Below are 22,746 nucleotides of genomic sequence, written 5' to 3'. Positions count from 1 at the left end.
CAACCATTATCTCCACCAACTCTCCACAGTTCCTGTCCCTTTACCACCCAGAGCCCTGCTTGTCATTATTGATGCCACCTCCCTTTACACTAACATCCCTAATGCCAATGGCCTTACCACTACTGAATACTTCCTTTCTCAACACCCGACAGATTCCAAACTAATAACCTCCTTCCTAGTCACCATGAACAACTATATCTTCACCCCAATTACTTCTCCTTTGAAGGCATTGCCTACAAACAAATCCAAGATACAGCTATGGACACCTGCATAGCACCTATTCATGGGTCATCTAGAGGAACACCCAGAAACCTTAACTACTCACCTGGTTCAGATTCATTGATGACATCTTTGCAATCAGGATCGAGGGTGAGGACACCCTACCAACTTTCCTCCAGAACCTCAACAACTTCTCCATTTGCTTAACCAGGTCCTACTCAACCCCATAAGCCACCTTCCTAGATGTTGACCTCCACCTTAAAGATGGCTACATTTACATCTACATTTATACTCCGCAAGCCACCCAACGGTGTGTGGCGGAGGGCACTTTACGTGCCACTGCATTACCTCCCTTTCCTGTTCCGGTCGCGTATGGTTCGCAGGAAGAACGACTGCTGGAAAGCCTCCGTGCACGCTCCAATCTATCTAATTTTACATTCGTGATGTCCTCCGGAGGTATAAGTAGGGGGAAGTAATATACTCGATACCTCATCCAGAAACACACCCTCTCGAAACCTAGACAGCAAGCTACACCGCGATGCAGAGCACCTCTCTTGCTGAGTCTGCCACTTGAGTTTGCTTAACATCTCCGTAACCCTATCACGCTTACCAAATAACCCTGTGACGAAACGCGCCACTCTTCTTTGGATCTTCTCTCTCTCCTCTGTCAACCCGACCTGGTACTGATCCCACACTGATGAGCAATACTCAAGTATAGGTCGAACGAGTGTTTTGTAAGCCACCTCCTTTGTTGATGACTACATTTTCTACGGACTCTCCCAATGAATCTCAACCTGGCACCCACCTTACCAACAATTAATTTTATATGATCATTCCACTTCAAATCGTTCCGTACGCATACTCCCAGATATTTTACAGAAGTAACTGCTACCAGTGTTTGTTCCACTATCATATAATCATACAATAAAGAATCCTTCTTTCTATGTATTCGCAATACATTACATTTGTCTATGTTAAGGATCAGTTGCCACTCCCTGCACCAAGTGCCTATCCGCTGCAGATCTTCCTGCATTTCACCGCAATTTTCTAATGCTGCAACTTCTCTGTATACTACAGCATCATCCGCAAAAAGCCGCATGGAACTTGCGATACTATCTACTAGGTCATTTATATATATATATATATATTGTGAAAAGCAATGGTCCCATAACATTCCCCTGTGACGCGCCAGAGGTTACTTTAATGTCTGCAGACGTCTCTCCACTGAGAACAACATGCTGTATTCTGTTTGCTAAAAACTCTTCAATCCAGCCACACAGCTGGTCTGATATTCCGTAGGCTCTTACTTTGTTTATCAGGCGACAGTGCGGAACTGTATCGAACGCCTTCCGAAAGTCAAGGAAAATGGCATCTACCCTGGGAGCCTGTATTTATTATTTTCTGGGTCTCATGATTAAATAAAGCGAGTTGGGTCTCACACGATCGCCGTTTCCGGAATTCATGTTGATTCCTACAGAGTAGATTCTGGGTTTCCAGAAATGACATGATACTCGAGCAAAAAACATGTTCTAAAATTCTACAACAGATCGACGTCAGAGATATAGGCCTATAGTTTTGCGCATCTGCTCGACGACCCTTCTTGAAGACTGGGACTACCTGTGCTCTTTTCCAATCATTTGGAACCTTCCGTTCCTCTAGATACTTGCGGTACACGGCTGTTAGAAGGGGGAGCAAGTTCTTTCGCGTACTCTGTGTAGAATCGAATTGGTATCCCATCAGGTCCAGTGGACTTTCCTCTGTTGAGTGATTCCAGTTGCTTTTCTATTCCTTGGACACTTATTTCGATGTCAGCCATTTTTTCGTTTGTGCGAGGATTTAGAGAAGGAACTGCAGTGCGGTCTTCCTCTGTGAAACAGCTTTGGAAAAAGGTGTTTAGTATTTCAGCTTTACGCGTGTCATCCTCTGTTTCAATGCCATCATCATCCCGGAGTGTCTGGATATGCTGTTTCGAGCCACCTACTGATTTAACGTAAGACCAGAACTTCCTAGGATTTTCTGTCAAGTTGGTACATAGAATTTTACTTTCGAATTCACTGAACGCTTCACGCATAGCCCTCCTTATGCGAACTTTGACATCGTTTAGCTTCTGTTTGTCTGAGAGGTTTTGGCTACGTTTAAATTTGCAGTGAAGCTCTCTTTGCTTTCGCAGTAATTTCCTAACTTTGTTGTTGAACCACGGTGGGTTTTTCCCGTCCCCCACAGTTTTACTCGGCACGTACCTGTCTAAAACGCATTTTACGATTGCCTTGAACTTTTTCCATAAACACTCAACATTGTCAGTGTCGGAACAGAAATTTTCATTTTGATCTGTTAGGTAGTCTGAAATCTGCCTCCTATTACTCTTGCTAAACAGATAAACCTTCCTCCCTTTTTTTCATATTCCTATTTACTTCCACATTCAGGGATGCTGCAACTGCCTTATGATCACTGATTCCCTGTTCTGCACTTACAGAGTCAAAAAGTTCGGATCTGTTTGTTATCAGTAGGTCCAAGATGTTATATCTACGAGTCGGTTCTCTGTTTAATTGCTTGAGGTAATTTTCAAATAGTGCACTCAGTATAATGTCACTCGATGCTCTGTCCCTGCCACACGTCCTAAACATCTGAGTGTCCCAGTCTATATCTGGTAAATTGAAATTTCCACCTAAGACTACCGTATTTACTCGAATCTAGGCTGCACTCAAATCTAAGCCACACCTGAAAAATGAGACTCGAAATTCAAGGGGAGAGAAAAATTATGGGCCGCGTCTCCAAATCGAAACAAAGTCGGTCCATTGTAATATGAGACAATTTAGGTCGAATGAATGACGATACAGCTACAGTAGTTTGGTTCGAGTCGTAAGCTTAGCAGTAAAGCTTTACCAGGTAGCCATTGCTATGTGTCAGGCACTCCGTCCATATTTATACGGGTACCCTTCCTTTTCCACGTGCTTCGTCTGGTTTGAATTGATTGCTTATTTTTCTTTGACCTGATAAGCGCAGTTTTATTTGTTATAGGTGTTTACGTCACTCTAAGCTGAAAATGCATTACTGTACTGTGCCATGCATTGTTTGTCACATTCTGATAGTGCGTGTTTACGGCCTGTAGCCGCTCGCGGCATTGCTTCCTTTTGTGCGCGCTACCGCTACCGCACGAGAGGAATCGTCTCATTAGCGAAACAATGGCAAGAAACTGCTATTTATTGTTACTTACACTGCTGCTTTCTTTGATAATGATCAACAAGAACCAAATAATAGACTGCGTAAGATAGAAGATGTTCTGAACGAGAGCTTAACGAAAATTTTTCTCCATTTGAAAATCTTTGCAGGCGCCTCTTTAGTACATTACATTCTACACAGAAATTAGAGTCATCTTAGATTTAAAAATCTAGTCAATTGCCGTGCTTCATTTCTGACTGTATAGCTATTAAGCATAAGAATAATACGAATATAAACATGACATGATATGTATATTCTTCCGCGTTTGCTGTTGTCTCACTCTAGTCTCGAAGTTTATTAGGCAGACAGATTTAAATGATATAGCAGCAAACATGAAACAATACATGGCAAAAGCGCTGGCAGGTCGATACACACACAAACAAACACAAACATACACACAAAATTCAAGCTTTCGCAACAAACGGTTGCTTCATCAGGAAAGAGGGAAGGAGAGGGAAAGACGAAAGGATGTGGGTTATAAGGGAGAGGATAAGGAGTCATTCCAATCCCGGGAGCGGAAAGACTTACCTTAGGGGGAAAAAGGACAGGTATACACTCGCGCGCGCGCACACACACACACACACACACACACACACACACACACAGATATATATATATATATATATATATATATATATATATATATATATATATATATATATATATATATATATATATATATATATATATATATATATCCGCACATACACAGACACAAGCAGACATTTGTAAAGGGAAAGAGTTTGGGCAGGAAGTAAAGAGGCAAAGATGATGTTGAAAGACAGGTGAGGTATGAGCGGCGGCAACTTGAAATTAGCGGAGGTTGAGGCCTGGCGGGTAACGAGAAGAGAGGATATACTGAAGGGCAAGTCCCCATCTCCAGAGTTCTGACAGGTTGGTGTTAGTGGGAAGTATCCAGATAACCCGGACAGTGTAACACTGTGCCAAGATGTGCTGGGCGTGCACCAAGGCATGTTTAGCCATAGGGTGATCCTCATTACCAACAAACACTGTCTGCCTGTGTCCATTCATGCGAATGGACAGTTTGTTGCTGGTCATTCCCACATAGAAAGCTTCACAGTGTAGGCAGGTCAGTTGGTAAATCATGTGGGTGCTTTCACATGTGGCTCTGCCTTTGATCGTGTACACCTTCCGGGTTACAGGACTGGAGTTTTATTTACATTCCCTCCGCAAACATGCCTTAGCCCTAGCCAGATTACACTCCCATATTTTATTTTCTCAGGCTTGTCTGACATTTGGCATTACACCCAAAGGCTTCATACTTAAAGTTCCCATCTCTGGCTGCAACCCTTCTTTCCATTAGTCCCTATACCAGCTCCAAACTGAACAATCCATTGCCCTCACCCACCTAATCCTTCACCTACACATCAACTCGGCCAATGAACACACCCATCAACTCCTAGCCTTAATAAAAGTCCTCAATCTTTCCTCTCCCACATCCACACCGGCTGTTCAGAGCATCCTCCTACAGGCCAACCGCAAATTAGAACAGCATGCCACCCTCCACCTTAAAAAACTATCAAATCTCCTGGCTTCCCACCTCCGGAAAGGCAACTCACTCACCCTTCACAACCTTTCCAACAAACCTGAACCTCCTCTCACTGCACACAGACCCAGTCTCTCCCATCTACTCAATCTCCCACTTCCAGCTCCACTCCCCCCAAAACCTCAAAATTCTAATCAACACAATCTGGAACCACAACACCCTAATTCAGTAGTTAACCTTTCCTCCAAACCTCTCTCCCAATCCGAAACCTCTGTCCTATCCAAAGGCCTCACCTTCAGCCCCACTCCCAGATTCAACCAAACAGCCCTTGTCAAAGATTTACTGTCCTACACTCATACTCTCTGCTGGAAATAACACTTTGCCACGAAGAAAAATGATCCTAATCCTACTCCTAATGATCCAACTCCCCAAGACACTATCCAAATTGAACCCTGCCTGGAACAGTTCCGTCCTCCGTCACAGCGGGACCCACCTCCTCTTCCTCAAAATCACCCTCTCCAAACCTTCCAGGAATTTCTGACTTCCAGCCTTGCCTCTCAATCTTTCTTAAAAAAACCTTAATCCTACTCCCAACATCACCACTGCTGAAGCCCAAGCTATCCGTGATCTGAAGGCTGACCATTCCATCGTCATTCTTCCGGCGGACAAGGGTTCCACGACCGTGGTACTTGATCGTCGGGAGTATGTGGCTGAAGGACTGCGTCAGCTTTCAGACAACACCACATACAAAGTTTGCCAAGGTAATCCAATTCCTGATGTCCAGGCGGAGCTTCAAGGAATCCTCAGAACCTTAGGCCCCCTACAAAACCTTTCACCTGACTCCAACCTCCTGACCCCATCGACACCCCGCACCCCTACCTTCTACCTTCTTCCTAAAATTCACAAACCCAATTATCCCGGCCGCCCCATTGTAGCTGGTTACCAAGCCCCCACAGAACGTATCTCTGCCTATGTAGATCAACACCTTCAACCCATCACATGCAGTCTCTCATCCTTCATCAAAGACACCAACCACTTTCTCGATCGCCTGGAATCCTTACCCAGTCTGTTACACCCGGAAACCATCCTTGTAACCATTGATGCCACTTCCTTATACACATATATTCCACACGTCTAGGGCCTCGCTGCGATGGAGCATTTCCTTTCACGCCGATCACCTGCCACCCTACCTAAAACCTCTTTCCTCATTACCTCATCCTGACCCACAACTTCTTCACTTTTGAAGGCCAGACATACCAACAATTAAAGGGAACAGCCATGGGTACCAGGATGGCCCCCTCGTACGCCAACCTATTCATGGGTCGCTTAGAGGAAGCCTTCTTGGTTACCCAGGCCTGCCAACCCAAAGTTTGGTACAGATTTATTGATGACATCTTCATGATCTGGACTCACAGTGAAGAAGAACTCCAGAATTTCCTCTCCAACCTCAACTCCTTTGGTTCCATCAGAATCACCTGGCCCTACTCCAAATCCCATGCCACTTTCCTTGACATTGACCTCCATCTGTCCAATGGCCAGCTTCACACGTCCGTCCACATCAAACCCACCAACAAGCAACAGTACCTCCATTATGACAGCTGCCACCCATTCCACATCAAACGGTCCCTTCCCTACAGCCTAGGTCTTCGTGGCAAACGAATCTGCTCCAGTCCGGAATCCCTGAACCATTACACCAACAACCTGACAACAGCTTTCGCATCCCGCAACTACCCTCCCAACCTGGTACAGAAGCAAATAACCAGAGCCACTTCCTCATCCCTTCAAACCCAGAACCTCCCACAGAAGAACCACAAAAGTGCCCCACTTGTGAAAGGATACTTTCCAGGACTGGATCAGACTCTGAAGATGTGGCTCTCCTGCCCTGAAATGAGATCCATCCTTCATGAAATCCTCCCCACTCCACCAAGAGTGTCTTTCCGCTGTCCACCTAACCTTCGTAACCTCTTAGTTCATCCCTGTGAAATCCCCAAACCACCTTCCCTACCCTCTGGCTCCTACCCTTGTAACCGCCCCCGGTGCAAAACCTGTTCCATGCACCCTCCCACCACCACCTACTCCAGTCCTGTAACCCGGAAGGTGTACACAATCAAAGGTAGAGCCACGTGTGAAAGCACCCACGTGATTTACCAACTGACCTGCCTACACTGTGATGCATTCTATGTGGGAATGACCAGCAACAAACTGTCCATTCGCATGAATGGACACAGGCAGACAGTGTTTGTTGGTAATGAGGATCACCCTGTGGCTAAACATGCCTTGGTGCACGGCCAGCACATCTTGGCACAGTGTTACACCATCCGGGTTATCGGGATACTTCCCACTAACACCAACCTGTCAGAACTCCGGAGATGGGAACTTGCCCTTCAGTATATCCTCTCTTCTCGTTATCCGCCACGCCTCAACCTCCACTAATTTCAAGTTGCCGCCACTCATACCTCACCTGTCTTTCAACAACATCTTTGCTTCTTTACTTCCGCACCGACTGACATCTCTGCCCAAACTCTTTGCCTTTACAAATGTCTGCTTGTGTGTGTGTGTGTGTGTGTGTGTGTGTGTGTGTGTGTGTGTGTGTGTGCGTGCGCGCGCGCGCGCGCGCGCGCGCGCGCGCGCGCGGGCGCATACCTGTCCTTTTTTCCCCCTAAGGTAAGTCTTTCCGCTCCCGGGATTGGAATGACTCCTTATCCTCTCCCTTAAAACCCACATCCTTTCGTCTTTCCCTCTCCTTCCCTCTTTCCTGATGAAGGAACAGTTTGATGCGAAAGCTTTAATTTTGTGTGTATGTTTGTGTTTGTTTGTGTGCGTATCGACCTGCCAGCACTTTTGTTTGGTAAGTCTCATCATCTTTGTTTTTAGATATATTTTTCCTACGTGGAATGTTTCGCTCTATTATATTCAATACATGGCAAAATGTTTACATGCATATTATTCTTATGGTGACGAGAATACTGCATGTGATTCACAATTTATAAAAGTTCCTATTAGCAACCATCTCTTCTCACAGATAGGAAAAAATTCAGAAAGTAGAGTTGGCCATATTGACAAACATCCCAAACAGTCTTGCCAGTCGGATTTTCGTAGTACATTGAAATGCTGATACATTCGAAGATGAACAATACGGAATTTGTATTTACTTTGTTGGATAATGTATGAAAATGCAGTGGTAGAAAGTCGGGGTGGAGAAAATAGCTCGTCTTCCACCTTTTTTTTTTAATTTATTTACTGACTCAGAGGTTTTGGCACCAGTACTTATCTTTGTGCCTACAAAGCATGCCTGTGTAGCGCTACATATATTCGACGGCAGAAGTAAGTTGTGGCGGCACCCACCAACTTTTTTCAGAATTTCCGCTTGCTTTGCACTCTATTCTAAGCCGCAGGCGGTTTTTTGGATTACAAAAACCGGAAAAAAAGTGCGGCTTAGATTCGAGTAAATACGGTATAACATGCTGAGGAAATTTATGTGAAATGTATTTCAGATTTTCTCTCAGTTGTTCTGCCACTAATGCTGCTGAGTCGGGAGCTCGGTAAAAGGAGCCAAATATTAACCTAGCTCGGTTGTTGAGTATAACCTCCACCCATAATAATTCACAGGAACTATCCACTTCTATTTCACTACAGGATAAACTACTACTAACAGCGAGAAACACGCCACCACCGGTTGCATGCAATCTATCCTTTCTGAACACCGTCTGTGCCTTTGTAAAAATTTCAGCAGAATTTATCTCTGGCTTCAGCCAGCTTTCCGTACCTATAATCATTTCAGCCTCGGTGCTTTCTATCAGTGCTTGAAGTTCCGGTACTTTACCAATGCAGCTTCGACAGTTTACAATTAAAATACCGATTGCTGCTTGGTCCTCGCATGTCCTGACTTTGCCCCGCACCCTTTGAGGCTGTTGCCCTTTCTGTACTTACCCAAGATCATCTAACCTAAAAAACCGCCCAGTCCATGCCACACAACCCCTGCTACACATGTAGCCGCCTGCTGTGTGTAGTGGACTCCTGACCTATCCAGCGGAATCCGAAACCCCACCACCCTATGGCGTAAGTTGAGGAATCTGCAGCCCACACAGTGACAGAATACCAAAGGTCCATAGTCAATCCTGTGAACGATGGCGCAGATGGTGAGCTCTGCTTTCATCCCGCTAACAAGACTGGCAGTCTTCACGAAATCAGATAGCCGCCGGAAGCCAGAGAGGATTTCCTCCAATCCATACCAACACACATCATTGGTGCCGACATGAGCAACCACTGCAGATGGGTGCACCCAGTACCCTTCATGGTATCCGGAAGGACCCTTTCCACATCTGGAATGACTCCCCCTGGTATGCACACGGAGTGCACAGTGGTTTTCTTCCTCTCCCTTGCAGCCACATCAGTACCTCCGTCCATATCAAACCTACTAACCACCAGAAACACCTCTACTTCGACATATGCCACCCATGCCATACTAAGAAATCCCTTCCATACAGCCTAACCACCTGTGGCCATCGCATCTGTAGTGACGAGCGGTCCCTCTCGAAATATAGCGAGCGTCTCCAGAAGCCTTCACAGACCGTAAATATCCTCCCAACCCTGTACAAAAAGAAAAATCTACCATGCCTTTTCTTTCCAGTCTCCCATCACCTCCCAAAACGCCCATAGTCCAGCTACGGACTAACATTCCCCTTGTAACTCAGTACCACCCAGGACTGGAGAACTGAATTACATTCTCTGCCAGGGTTTCAACTACCTCTCGTCATGCCCTGCCCACTATCCCTCCCACCCCTCCCACAGTGTTATTCTGCCGTTCCCTGAACCTACACAATATATTCGTCCATCCTTACACAGCCCCTGTTCCCAATCCCTTACCTCATGGCACATACCCCTGTAGATGCAAGACCCCCTAGATGCAAGACCCCCTAGATGCAAGACCCCCTAGATGCAAGACCCCCTAGATGCAAGACCCCCTAGATGCAAGACCCCCTAGATGCAAGACCCCCTAGATGCAAGACCCCCTAGATGCAAGACCCCCTAGATGCAAGACCCCCTAGATGCAAGACCCCCTAGATGCAAGACCCCCTAGATGCAAGACCCCCTAGATGCAAGACCCCCTAGATGCAAGACCCCCTAGATGCAAGACCCCCTAGATGCAAGACCCCCTAGATCCAAGTCTTGTCCCATACATTCTACCACACCACCACCAGTCCGGTCACAAATTACAGGGCTACCTGTGAAACCAGTCATGTGATCTACAAGCTAGGCTGCAACCTTCGTGCTGCATTCTACATGGGCATGACAACCGACAAGCTGGTCTCTCCACATGAATGACCACCGACAAACTGTGGCCAATAAACTTGACTGCTTCACTGCCTGTGCCATACAGATCCTTCCCACTAACACCAGCTTTTCTGAACTGCACAGGTGGGAACTTTCCCTGCAATATATCCGATGTTCCTGTAACCCTCCTGGCCTCAGCCTTCATTAGTCATTGTCTTCACCCATCCAGCCCCTTCCCTATTCCCATTCCAGCACTACACAGCCTCCAGTCCACCATCGCAACCAGTCTTTTTACTTCTCTCCTTGTTCGCTCTCTGCCCCTTCTCCCTCCCCACCTCTCCCATGCCCACCATCTAACCTCTCGACTACCGTATTTACTCGAACCTAAGCCGCACTCGAATCTAAGCCATACCTGAAAAATGAGACTCGAAATCAAGGAAAAAAAAATTTCCTTAATCTAAGCCGCTCCTGAAATCTGAGATTCGAAATTCAAGGGGAGAGAAAAGTTTTAGGCCGCACCTCCAAATCGAAACAAAGTTGGTCCATTGTAATATGAGACATAATTTAGGTCGAATGAATGACGATACAGCTACAGTAGTTTGGTTCGAGTCGTAAGCTTAGCAGTTAAGCTTTACCAGGTAGACATTGCTATGCGTCAAGCGCTCCGTCCGTATTTATTCGGGTACCCTTCCTTTTTCACGTGCTTCGTCTGGTTTGAACTGATTGATTATTTTTCTTTGATCCGATAAGTGCCGTTCTCTTTGTTATAGGTGTTTACACTCTAAGCTGAAAATTCATTACTGTACAGTGTCATGCATTGTTTGTCGCATTCTGATAATGAGTGTTTACGGCCTGTCGCCGCTCGCCGCATGGCTTGCTTTGTGCACGCTACCGCCGCTTTTTTTAAAAAGAGAGAGAGAGAGAGAGAGAGAGAGAGAGAGAGAGAGAGAGAGAGAGAGAGAGAGGAATTGTCTCATAAGCGAAACAATTGCAAGAGACTGCTATTTGTTGTTACTTACACTGCTGTTTTCTTTGATAATGATCAACAAGAACCAAATAATAGACTGTGTATGTTAGAAGACGTTCTGAACGAGAGTTTAGCGAAAATTTTTCTCCGTTTCAAAATCGTTGCAGACGCCTCTTTAGTACATTACATTCTGAACAGAAACTAGTCATCTTAGATTTAAAAATCTAGTCAATTGCCGTGCTTCATTTCTGACTATCACTATTAAGCATAAGAATAATACGAATATAAACATGACATGATATGTATATTCTTCCGCATTTGCTGTTGTCTCACTCTAGTTTCGTAGTTTATTAGGCAGACAGGATTTAAAGGAGATAGCAGCAAACACGAAAGAATACATGGCAAAATGTTTATATTCGTATTATACTTATGGTGAAGAGAATACTGCATGTGATTCACAATTCATGAAAGTTCGTATTAGCAACCATCTCTTCTCACAGGTAGGAAAAAATTCAGAACGTCGACTTGGCCATATTGATAAACTTCCCAAACAGTCTTGCTAGTCGGATTTTTGTAGTACATAAATGCTGCGACATTCGAAGATGAACAATACGGTATTTGTATTTACTTCGTTGGATAATGTACGGAAATGCAGTGGTCGAAACTCGAGGCGGAGAAAAAAGCTCGTCTTCCACTTTTTTTTTTTTTTTACTGACGCAGAGGTTTTGGCGCTAGTATTTATCTTTGTGCCTGCAAAGCATGGCTGTGTAGCGCTACATATATTCGACGGCAGAAGTTATATTGTGGCGGCACCTACCAACATTTTTCAGAACTAACGCTTACTTTGCACTCGATTCTAAGCTGCAGGTGGTTTTTTGGATTACAAAAACAGGAAAAAAAGTGCGGCTTAGATTCGAGTAAATACGGTATACATAGTTGCCCTACCCTCTCTCCACCTCGTCCCTGCACAATCCCCAGCAGCACTGCACTGTCCACAACCCCTACTCAACTATCCCACCACCTTCCCACCCCAGCCTCCTCCTTACCCCCACCCAGTCACCACTCCCCTTATGCACTGGTGCTGCTGCTTGTAGTTTGGCCTCAGTTGCCTGAGACTGCAGTAGTGTTTGTATAAGCTGTGTTTGCATGATTATATGGAGATGGAGAGGGGGAGGGGGGGGGGGAGAGAGAGGGAGAGAGGGAGAGAGAGAGAGAGAGAGAGAGAGAGAGAGAGAGAGAGAGAGAATTTTTTATACAACCTTTATTTGTGACAGTCTTTTTGTTGTGCCTATCTGCATCTCAGCATCTTCACTATATGGTGGGTGGCAACTTTCCTTTTCATAATATCGTTACATTCCATCCTGGATTTGCCATTGTTCAAATGGGAATACGGATGCATAAAAAATGAAACTGACAGGAAGTGCAAACTGGTAAAGCAGGAATGGATGTATATGAAATAAAGGATGCGTGACTAGGGAAACATAGAATTTGAGTTTCATTTCCTTCTTCGAGTACACTGATGGAGCAGTGGAAGTCCTAGAAGCAGATACGACTACAAGGTAGAGTACATACTAGTAATATGGTGTTTAAAATCTTTCTGAAATTTTGTTGTTTCAGAAAAAAATTTACCTAAAAATATGCACTTATTTGGCCAAAACCAAATGTTACACCTTCCAGTCCTTACCAATTTCTTGTGCAGAACATGACTTGGTTCAGAAACTTTCACTCGATAAGCATGCCAAGAAAGCCTTACAAAACATAAATTTCCTTTTACCTTCACTGAGCAGATAACAAAATGCTATATGACGACATATATGCCACCAGCTCACAAATAATTTTATATTTTTAAAAAAAAAAAAAAAAAAAAAAAAAAAAAAAAAAAAAAAAAAAAAAAAAAAAAAAAAAACCATGCAGTTTTTTTGCTTTTTATTTTTATCACACACAATATCTTACCACGAATAAATTCATTGCAGCATTGGCCAATGTCCTTCCCTTCCCAACCGTCTATTGATTTTTGAAGTTCATTTGTCTTATCCAGAGCAATCTGTCTCCTCACTCTACCATGCATTCGAATTCCACTCTCTCTGTAAAAACACAGTTTGTAAATAAAAGTACGAAACAATGAAACTTTTTTCTAGCACAGGGATTATAGTGTCTACCTCTTTGGTAAGTTTCCAACTGTCTGCAAAAGTTCCGTTTGAAGTGGCTTCAACAGGCCTTCCACCTGTTCCAAGCTCTCTCTGTCTTCGTCAATGGGTGTCAATCTATGCAAAATCTGTAAATGAGCACAAGACAGTATACTAAAGATGTTACTGCTGTAGTATTGGTAACATAAATCATCACTAAGTTTGTAACTAATTAGACAATAATACAACAAAAATAATCAATTTTCAAAAATATAATGTAATTAGATAAAAAAATCAACCTACCATGTAATGTCAGGAGGAAACATATATCAAAGTACTGAAATCTGCAAGCTTTTGGAGCCAATGGACCTCCTCATGGCGAAAGTGTTGAAGCAGAAGGAAAACGGGTGAAAGAAAAGGACTGGTAAGGTTTAGGAAATGGGAAGGGTTTGGGAAAGTTGCCAAAACCCCGAGTCAGGGGAGGCTTACCAGATGGGATGAGAAGGAAAGACTGATAGTTGGGGAGTACACTGGAATCTTTGAAAACCTGACAGCTTAAAGGTGGAAGATAGGGTAATACACACAACAGAGATCACTGACAAAACATCACGCACAGCTTAAAATAGTGGAAAGCTAAGTGCATTGTATATGGTAGAGGAGGGGTGCTGGGATAAACAGACTCATCAGAAAACAGAAAATGCAGAAAACTAAAAGAGAGAGAAGAAAGGAATAGTTACTGGGATGAAATGTTGAGACTGAAGAAATTAACGTAAATTAAGGCCAGGAGGGTGGCGAGAACCAAAGAAACATTGTAACGCCAGTTCCCATATGTGGAGTCCACAGAAGCTTGTGTCTGGGCAAATAATCCAGATGAAACACGTGGTGAAACAGGCAGATCATGACTTTCTTGCTATAGAGCACGCTTTGCAACAGGGTATTGTTTGTTGCCAGTATAAACCCTCCACCAATGGCCGTTCTTCCTAACTGATAACTTGGTGATAGTCATGCCAATATAAAAGGCCTAATGGTGTTTACATAACAGCTGGTAAATGACGTGTTGTTTCACAAGTGGCTCTCCCTTTGAACATGTTTTGCCAGTTACAGGGCTGCTAAAGTAGTGACTGGAGGACACATTGGAAAAGTCTTACAGCAGCCATAGGGTGGGGAAATAGATGTAGGAGGAGCATAGGGTCTGACAAGGATATTGCAGAGACTGGGAGGCCAGAGAGGATCTCATTTCAGGGCTCAATTTTAGGAAGTTATAGCCTTGTTGAAGTTTCCGATCAATACATTCAAGACCAGGATAGCACTGAGTGACAAGAGGTCTATTCCAAAGTTGCTTTTTGGAGGGATCAGCAGTAACAGGATTAAATGTTATGGCTCTGGACATATCCACCTGAACTAAGCTTATGGGATAATTACATGAAGTGAAGGCTGAGGTGAGTATGGTGGTGTATTGCTGTACAAAATCAGCATCTGAACAAGCATGTTTCCCGAAAATCCCAAAGCTGTATGAGAGGGAACGTTCAACATGGAAAGGACAGAGACTGTGAAAATGTAAGTATTGTTGTTTGTTAGCAGCTGACCCTTGGTGAAGGTGATGTCAACTTCAATGAAAGTCTTATAGAATTCGGAATAAGACCACATGAAATTTGATTAGGAGAATGTACTTTGAGATTCCAAGAATTATAACACGTCAGCCTCACCATGAGTCCATATGGCAAAGATGTCATCAACACATCTAAACCAAACACGGGGCTGACAGTTTAGGGACTCCCATTCCAAACAACCCATGAAAAGGTTGGCATAGGAAGGACATACCCTGGTTCCCATGGCTGTGCCCCTAATCTGTTTGTCTGCCACTCAAAGGTAAAATATTATGGTGTGCAGGAAGGATGTTATAGGTATGGTATCAGGTGTCCACTGAGTGTGGTAATGTTCAGTAACACACAGGCCACATTACGTGGCACGTGTCGGTATAGAGGGACGTGTCATCAATGTTAACAAGCAAGGTGTGTGGTGGGGCTGGGGTGGGTACAGACTTCACATGAGCTCAGAAATGGGTGGTGTCTTTAATAGAGGAGAGAAGATTTTGTACCATATGTTGCAAGTGTTGATCAACTAAGGCAGATATACATTTGGTAAGCGCTTTGAAGTCAGTAACTGTGACTGCCAGGGTGACTGCGTTCGTGGATCTTAGGAAGAAGGTGAAAGGCGGAGTTGCGTGATTTGGGTAGGGCAACATGTTCTATAGGGTTTAAGGAGGGACTGTACGTCAATTTGTATCACAGGGATGGGATCTCGATGGCAGATACCATCATAGATGTGTCAGACAGCTGGCATAGACCCTCACTTACATACTCCCACCAGTCAAAGCACCACAGTGGTAGTCATCAACTGGTGACTACCATTCTCCTCCTAAGGGACGCAATGGTAGATACCTTGTCTGCTGGGAGCATAAGAATGGAGTCATCAACTGATCTTCTACGTACAGCATCTGCCATGAAGATCCCATCCTTGTCATATAAAATGACCTACAGTCCCTCCTTAAAACCTCATGCCCCTCACAAGGACTAACACCTCAATCCACAGAACTCCTTACCCCCATCCAAAACATACATTTCCACCTTTGACCTTCTTCCTAAGATCCCCACACCCAATCACCTTGCTGTCCCTGGTTGCCAGCTTCAAAGGACTTGCCAAACATATACCTGCCTTTGTTGATAAACACCTCTTATTTTAAGACACCAAGCATTTCCTAGATCGTCTGAAATCTGTCCCTGTCCCATTCTTACCACACACCTTGACTGTTACCATTGATGCCACCTCACTCTATACCAACATCCTCCATGAACACGTTCTGTTTGCTACTGAACATTTCCTTACTCAACGCCCAACTGATACCAGGCCTATTGTGTCCTTCCTGCTCTCCTTAACCAACTTTATACTTACCAGGAACTATTTTACCTTCGAGGGGCAGGCATATAAACAGATCAGTGGTATGGCCATGGGACCCATGATAGTATCTTCCTATGCCAACTATTTCACAGTTTGCAAGGACACGGCTTCCCGGGGTCCCTAAACCTTCAGCCTCTGGGTTGGTTTAGATGCACTGATGACATCACATTGATGAAAACATGTGTCCCAGCCGTTATGTAAACACCATTTGCTCTTTTACATTGGCATGACTACCACCGATTTATCTGTTAGGACTAATGGGCATAGCAGAGGGTGTATATTGACAATGAACAATATCCTGTTTCAGAACATCAGAACATACTCCTACAACATGGCAGTCATGAACTTGGTGCCTGTTTCACTACATGTGTTATCTGAATTCTTCCCTCAGACACCAGTTTCTCAGGACTCCGCAGGTGGGAATTGGTGTTACAAGTTTTGGTTATCGCCACCCTCTTGGCCTTAATTTATGCTAATTTCTTCAGTTTCACAATTTGTTCTCAGTAACTATGCCTTTTTTTTCGCTCCCTTTTAGGTTTCTGTATCCTGAATTTTTTGACAAGTCTATTTCTCCCCACACCCCATGACCACCACATACAATGCACTTAGCTTTCCACTCTTTTTAACTTATCCACAATATTCTGTCAGTATTCTCTGTCTTGCATTAACACCCCATCTTCCACTTTTAAGCTTTCAGGTTTTCAAACCTCATGCAAGGCAGTCCCCAATAATCAGTATTTCCTTCTCATCCTGTCCAGTAAGTCTTCCCTAACTGGTGTTCCGGCCACTATTCCGAACTCTCTCCATTTCCTAAACCTCATCAAGCCCTTTTCCTTTACCCCTCTTCCTTCCCCATCAACCCTTCTGCCAGAATGAGCCATTGGCTCCGTAAGCTCGCAAAGTCCAATACCTTAATATGTGTTTTCTCCTGTCACTGCTTGATGAATAGATTTTTTAACTATCTACTTACATTAACTAGTTATACAGTTTCACTTGCTGACAGACAGATGTGTGTTATGGACAGGATTCAGGCTCTGGTCAGAAAAAGGAGTACAGCAAAAGCCTAACATAATACAGTTGTCAGGGTGCACACTTTGTCCCGGCGATATAGTGGAACTGTGGTATACGAAAGTGAGCTATCATATAACAAATTATGCACTGAAAGATTAGTAAAACACACAACATATTATAATACTGTGTCATACACTGTTTAGTATATAAATTTAAAGAATATTAGAAGTAAAGTATTTGAAACACTTACCAAATACACCAATTAGATAAATTTCAATCAAATAGCAACTAAAGAAGACTACAGTAACTCCAAATAAAATACTGCACTGGACTACATTACATAAAATATATATTTATGACACTTTATGCATGTTCATTTCACCACTCCTTCTAAGTAGCACCATCCCACACGAAGTAGTATAATTCTGAAAAAGTTCCCGTATAATTATCACCATCATGGATTTTGCAGAAATTTTGTGTACATTCACAATGTTCATGAACATAAGCAGATTTTTCTATCACTAATTCAATACTTTCGGAGACATAGTCATTCATTTTAACCCATAGCGCAGCTACGATCCCCACGAGTTTTCGGTAACTTTGAGGCATAATATCTCCAGCAATATTTTCTTGAAAGAAACAAAAGTAGGTTACCTTGTACAACTTTTTATGCTATCTTAAGCAAAATAATAAAAAAAAAAGATCTCCTGAGCAATTTCCGTATGGTTAATCTGAAGCTAAGTCAGCAGAAAACACAGACACTCAAAAAAATGTGATGTTTAGCTTTTTATATCTCCAACAGTAACTGCAGAATAAACTTTGAACTTTGTACATAATCACTTATCAGTACATGGAATAACAATATTCGATTTCATTCTCCTACTGTTTTCCAGTTGTGTACAATTTGTGGGCAAAGTTCACAATCTTTCTAAAAATGCCAAAAAGCAGCAATTTTTGGTCCACTTTTGCAAAAACGAGTGTTTTGCAAACTCTTTTTAAACAGTTTTCATTAGAAAGACCGTATTCTAAGCCACCGAAAAACTATATTTGGTTTTGCAATGCAAGCATACAAGACCCTAAAAAACAGCAACAAGGCGAAGCAAAGTTGGCAGAAAAAAATAGACACTTGGAAAAAAATAAATAAATAAAACAAATTTAAAAAGTTATGTTTAACTTTTTATATCTCCAGAAATAATTGTGGGATTAACTTGAAACTTTACACGTATTAACAATACAAGATCTCAGAATACAAAATTTCACTCTCCTACATCTTTTCAGGAACTTACAAATTGAGGGCAAATATAAAAATTTGTTTCTAAAAACACCAAAAATGGTGATTTCTGGTCTACCTTTACAAAATAAGTCTTTTCTACAAAGTCTTGTAAACCATTTTTATTAGAAAGACTATTTTCTCAACCACCTATAACCTAGATTTGATTTCAAAATGTGAGCATATAAGTTCCTACAAAACAACAAGGTGGAAGTGCATCGACAATGGGCCCATATTCTGCTGGTACTAATCTGACATCTTTTATTAAGTTCCACAATTAGGAAAATTAGTTTCAAAACTACTGATGACAAGGAATTGAGCTTCAGTGAGAAAAACTGCAAATATGGAGTCTTTTTTTTGTTTTTTAGATATCCCTACAGTATTCAGCGCCACAAAATTCGTTTTATAAAAAATGAAATTGAATACGGAATCCAACAAAAAGAATAATTTTCTTTTTTTTGTGGCTCTAATAATTTAGGTAATAACATTTGAAAAGTGCAATTTTTTGGGTTCTATTTTATCGAAATTTCTTCCCAAACAATGCCATCAGGGATATCATCTGGCCGGCAGTACAGTTTCCCCTCAGAAATTAATGAAACATGTAAAAAAATTCAAGTAGTTTGAAGTAAACATAAGCTTAGGATCCTAAAAGAGATCTCTTCTAGCTTTGGTCTCTGACTCAAAGAAATTTATCATCAGGCTTGGAATCCTGTGTAAAGAAACCCTTCCCCGGCTTGTGAACCTGTGGTACAAAAACCCACCTGAAAGGCTGCTCTTCCAGAAACTATCGAATGGGGCCCCTATGGTAATGGGGATGCTTGTTTTTTTTTCACTTTAAAAGGAACGAGCAGTGGTTAAGCCATTGTGGACAATAGTAACACATTTATACAATGTTTCATCAGGTTACTAATGTTCCATAAAAACCGTAAACTACACTAATAATAAGTATGCTATACCTTCAACCGGAATTAAACTAGCACACCAACAGCAATGCACAATAAAGAGACATACTAATAATTCTCTATAACATGATTCCATTCCAATGTCACAAAGGCAGCTATGAACTTCACCAAAATTTACACAATGTGTAAAACCTGTGCTGCACCTGTTATGCAACAATTTTACTATCATGATTTCCATTGCCTTGGTAATGCACAGCTCAATTGTTAAGCTTACAACCAGTCTAAGTCTGTAGTTACAGCAGAAAAGAAAGGCTTAAATGTATTGTAATGAGTCATAAGAGAAAGAAATGTGATTTTAGAAATTTTTTGAGTTATTTGGACTTTGTCACTTCCCAGTCATCAACACTTTTGATATTACCTTTCCAAGAGAGTAGGCCTACTAAACAATTGTAGAACATAATAAAAGGGCATCAGATTTAATTTGACTATCAGCAGTATATGGGGCCATTATCAATGCACCTCCACCTTGTCGTCCTTTTTTTAGGGCCTTATATGCTCACATGGCAAACCCAAATCCAGTTTTTAGGGTTTCAAACATGGTCTTTCTCATGAAAACAGTTTACAACAGTTTGCAGAATATTTTTTTACAAAAGTGGAGCAAAAATAACAATTTCTGGCATTTTTAGAAAAAATCGTCATGTTTGCCCTCAATTTGTGACATACTGAAAAGCAGTAGGAGAATGAAACTGTAATTTGATTGATGATTTATTACATGAAAAGTTCTAGGCTTAACCCACCATTTTTACACTTTTTTCAAGCTTCTAATCCTTTTGGCTGATTGCTTCAAACAATTTATTTCACTTAAAAGAGTTCAAAAAGTTGTACAAGATGGCACAGTTTTCTTTCTTTCAAGAAAATACTGCCAGAGATAGTATGTCTCAAAGCTGCCGAAAAATCACAGGTGCACTGTTGATAGCTTCACAATGGGGTCAAACAAACAACTGTACCTTTGGAAGCACTGAATTAGTGATTGTGAAATTTCACCAATGCTTATTGGAAGTAAGTGTGAATGTTCAAACAAAATTTTGTCAAAATCTCTGTCATATCGAAACTTCTAGACCACTTGGCATGGAATAATCCAGAAGTAAGTTAGCTTGATTTTTGGAGGGTCACTTCACTGATTTTCTTTTGCGTGTATGTGGCCACTGTGGGACTCGTGTGACATCCAAATGCACATACGAGTGTCACTGAGACCAGGGACATGTCTGTCTGGATGTCTGTGTTGTTGTGTTTGTGAATGTGTTTACTTTTGCTAGAAAAAGAGCAAGCGCTCAAAAATGCTGCATCATGTTACGTGTTTCTGTTCTCCATGCATCAGTTCACTACAGGTGAGGTGAAACCAGACTGCACTTATAAGAATCAAACAAAGCGAAAGGGAAGTAATTTAGAAGGGAGTGAGACAGGATTGTAGCCTATCCCCAATGTTATTCAATCAGTACACTGAGCAAGTGAAAGTAAACCAAAGAACTATTTGGAGGAGGAATTAAAGTTCAGGGATAAGAATGAAAACTTTGTGGTTTGCAGATAGCAACATAATTCTGTCGGAGATGGTGAAGGACTTGCAAGAGTAGCTGAGGGGTGATTGGTTGGTTTAAAAGAGGGGGGAAGGGACCAAACTGCTTGGTCATCGGTCCCTTGTTTCAAATAAAACAATGCCACAAGGGGAGAATAAAGCAAACGAGACATACAACAGAAAACGGAAGGAAAGGAAAAACCACAAGAACAAAGAAAAGGTAAAAAACACTAAAAGGAACAAAAAAGGACAAGAAAACAACAGACACACGCAAAAAACAGTTAGAAAGGAGTAAAACAAGAAAGCAGATTACAGTGACTGGCCAACCACGAGAATAAAAAGGAGAAGCCAGCCACTCTGAAACACATTAAAATCACCACCCTAAAAGTGCTAGGGTGAAGGACACAGAGGACCACAGGACATGTGCGAAAACTTAGAACAAATGATAAAACCCAATCTCACGAACAAAACATAAAACTAAAGATGAGGGATTACAGCGGCTAAAAGTGGGCAGTCCAGCAAGAGATGGACGACACTCATTTGTGAGCACAGCAACACCAAGGTGGATCCCCATAACAGAGGAGGTAGCCATGCATTAGCCACATATGGTCAATGCGGAGCCGGCAGAAGACAACTGATTCCCTGCGAGAGGCCTGCATAGAAGACTTCCACACATTCGTAGTCTCCTTAATGACACACAGTTTGTTGCAAGTACTGTTACGCCATTCCGTCTCCCAAAGCCGAAATACCCTGCGGTGTAAGAGCAAATGCAGGTCAGGTTCAGAGAAGCCGATCTCTATAACTGGTTTCCGTGTATACAATTTAGCCAGCCTGTTGGCACGTTCATTGCCTGGGATTCCGATGTGACTTGGGGGTCGAGACAAACACCATTGAGTGACTGGACCATTCCAGGGCATAGATGGACTCCTGGATGGTAACTACGAAAGGATGACGAGGGTAGCATTGGTCGATAGCTTGTAGGCTGCTCAAGGAGTCAGTACACAGAAGAAACGACTCCCCAGGGCATGAACAGATGTGCTCAAGAGAACGAGATACAGCCATCAGCTCTGCAGTGAAAACACTGCAGCCATCGGGTAAGGAACGGTGTTCAATTTGTCCTCCGTGGAAACATGTGAAGCAGACGTGACCATCAGCAATCTAACTTTTTTGTCTAAACCACTTCATGGCCTCGGTACATATCAAGAATCGACAGAAAGTGGCAGGGGAGAGCCTCGGGGTTAACTGAGATCTTAGAGCCATGTGATAGGTCCAGGCGAAGCTGCGGCTTGGGTGTACAGCATGGAGGTGTACATGAATAGACCAAGTATAGGTGGTAAAGGCAAGGACTCCAGTTCGGGTAGAAGGGATCGGATGCGAACTGCAATTGTAAGCCCTGACCTGGGCCGCTGATGTGGGAGAGGAACCGCCATGGGTGGGAAAAGGAGACGAAAATTCGGATGCCCAGGAGAACTACGAACGTGTGCAATATAACTGGAGAACAGTTGTGCATGCCTAACCTTCAACGGAGGGACTCCAGCCTCCATCAGCACGCTTGTCACTGGACTCGTCCTACAAGCTCCCATCACTAGTCGAACGCCACAGTGGTGCAATGGGCGGAGTAAACGCAACGCTGAGGGCACCGCCTAACCATAAATCACACTCCCATAGTCAAGACGGTATTGAACAAGGGCTCTGTAGAGCTGCAGCAACGTTGAGCGAT

The 22,746-nt window shown here is 42.9% G+C and overlaps 1 protein-coding gene across 1 annotated transcript in view; it reads right to left on the bottom strand.

The window, feature by feature from the left end:
- LOC124711386 (protein son of sevenless) overlaps nt 1-22,746 on the bottom strand; it is a 252,363-nt gene that overhangs the window by 127,461 nt on the left and 102,156 nt on the right. The window contains exons 8-9 of the mRNA XM_047241436.1: nt 13,346-13,461; nt 13,140-13,270 (exon numbers count right to left, since the gene is read on the bottom strand). Of these exons, the coding sequence (XP_047097392.1) occupies nt 13,140-13,270; nt 13,346-13,461 (247 nt within the window). The remainder of the gene's footprint in view (nt 1-13,139; nt 13,271-13,345; nt 13,462-22,746) is intronic.

The sequence above is a fragment of the Schistocerca piceifrons genome, chromosome 8, assembly GCF_021461385.2.
Source record: "Schistocerca piceifrons isolate TAMUIC-IGC-003096 chromosome 8, iqSchPice1.1, whole genome shotgun sequence".
Lineage (NCBI taxonomy): Eukaryota > Metazoa > Arthropoda > Insecta > Orthoptera > Acrididae > Schistocerca > Schistocerca piceifrons.
This window is presented reverse-complemented; position numbering and strand designations above follow the sequence as displayed.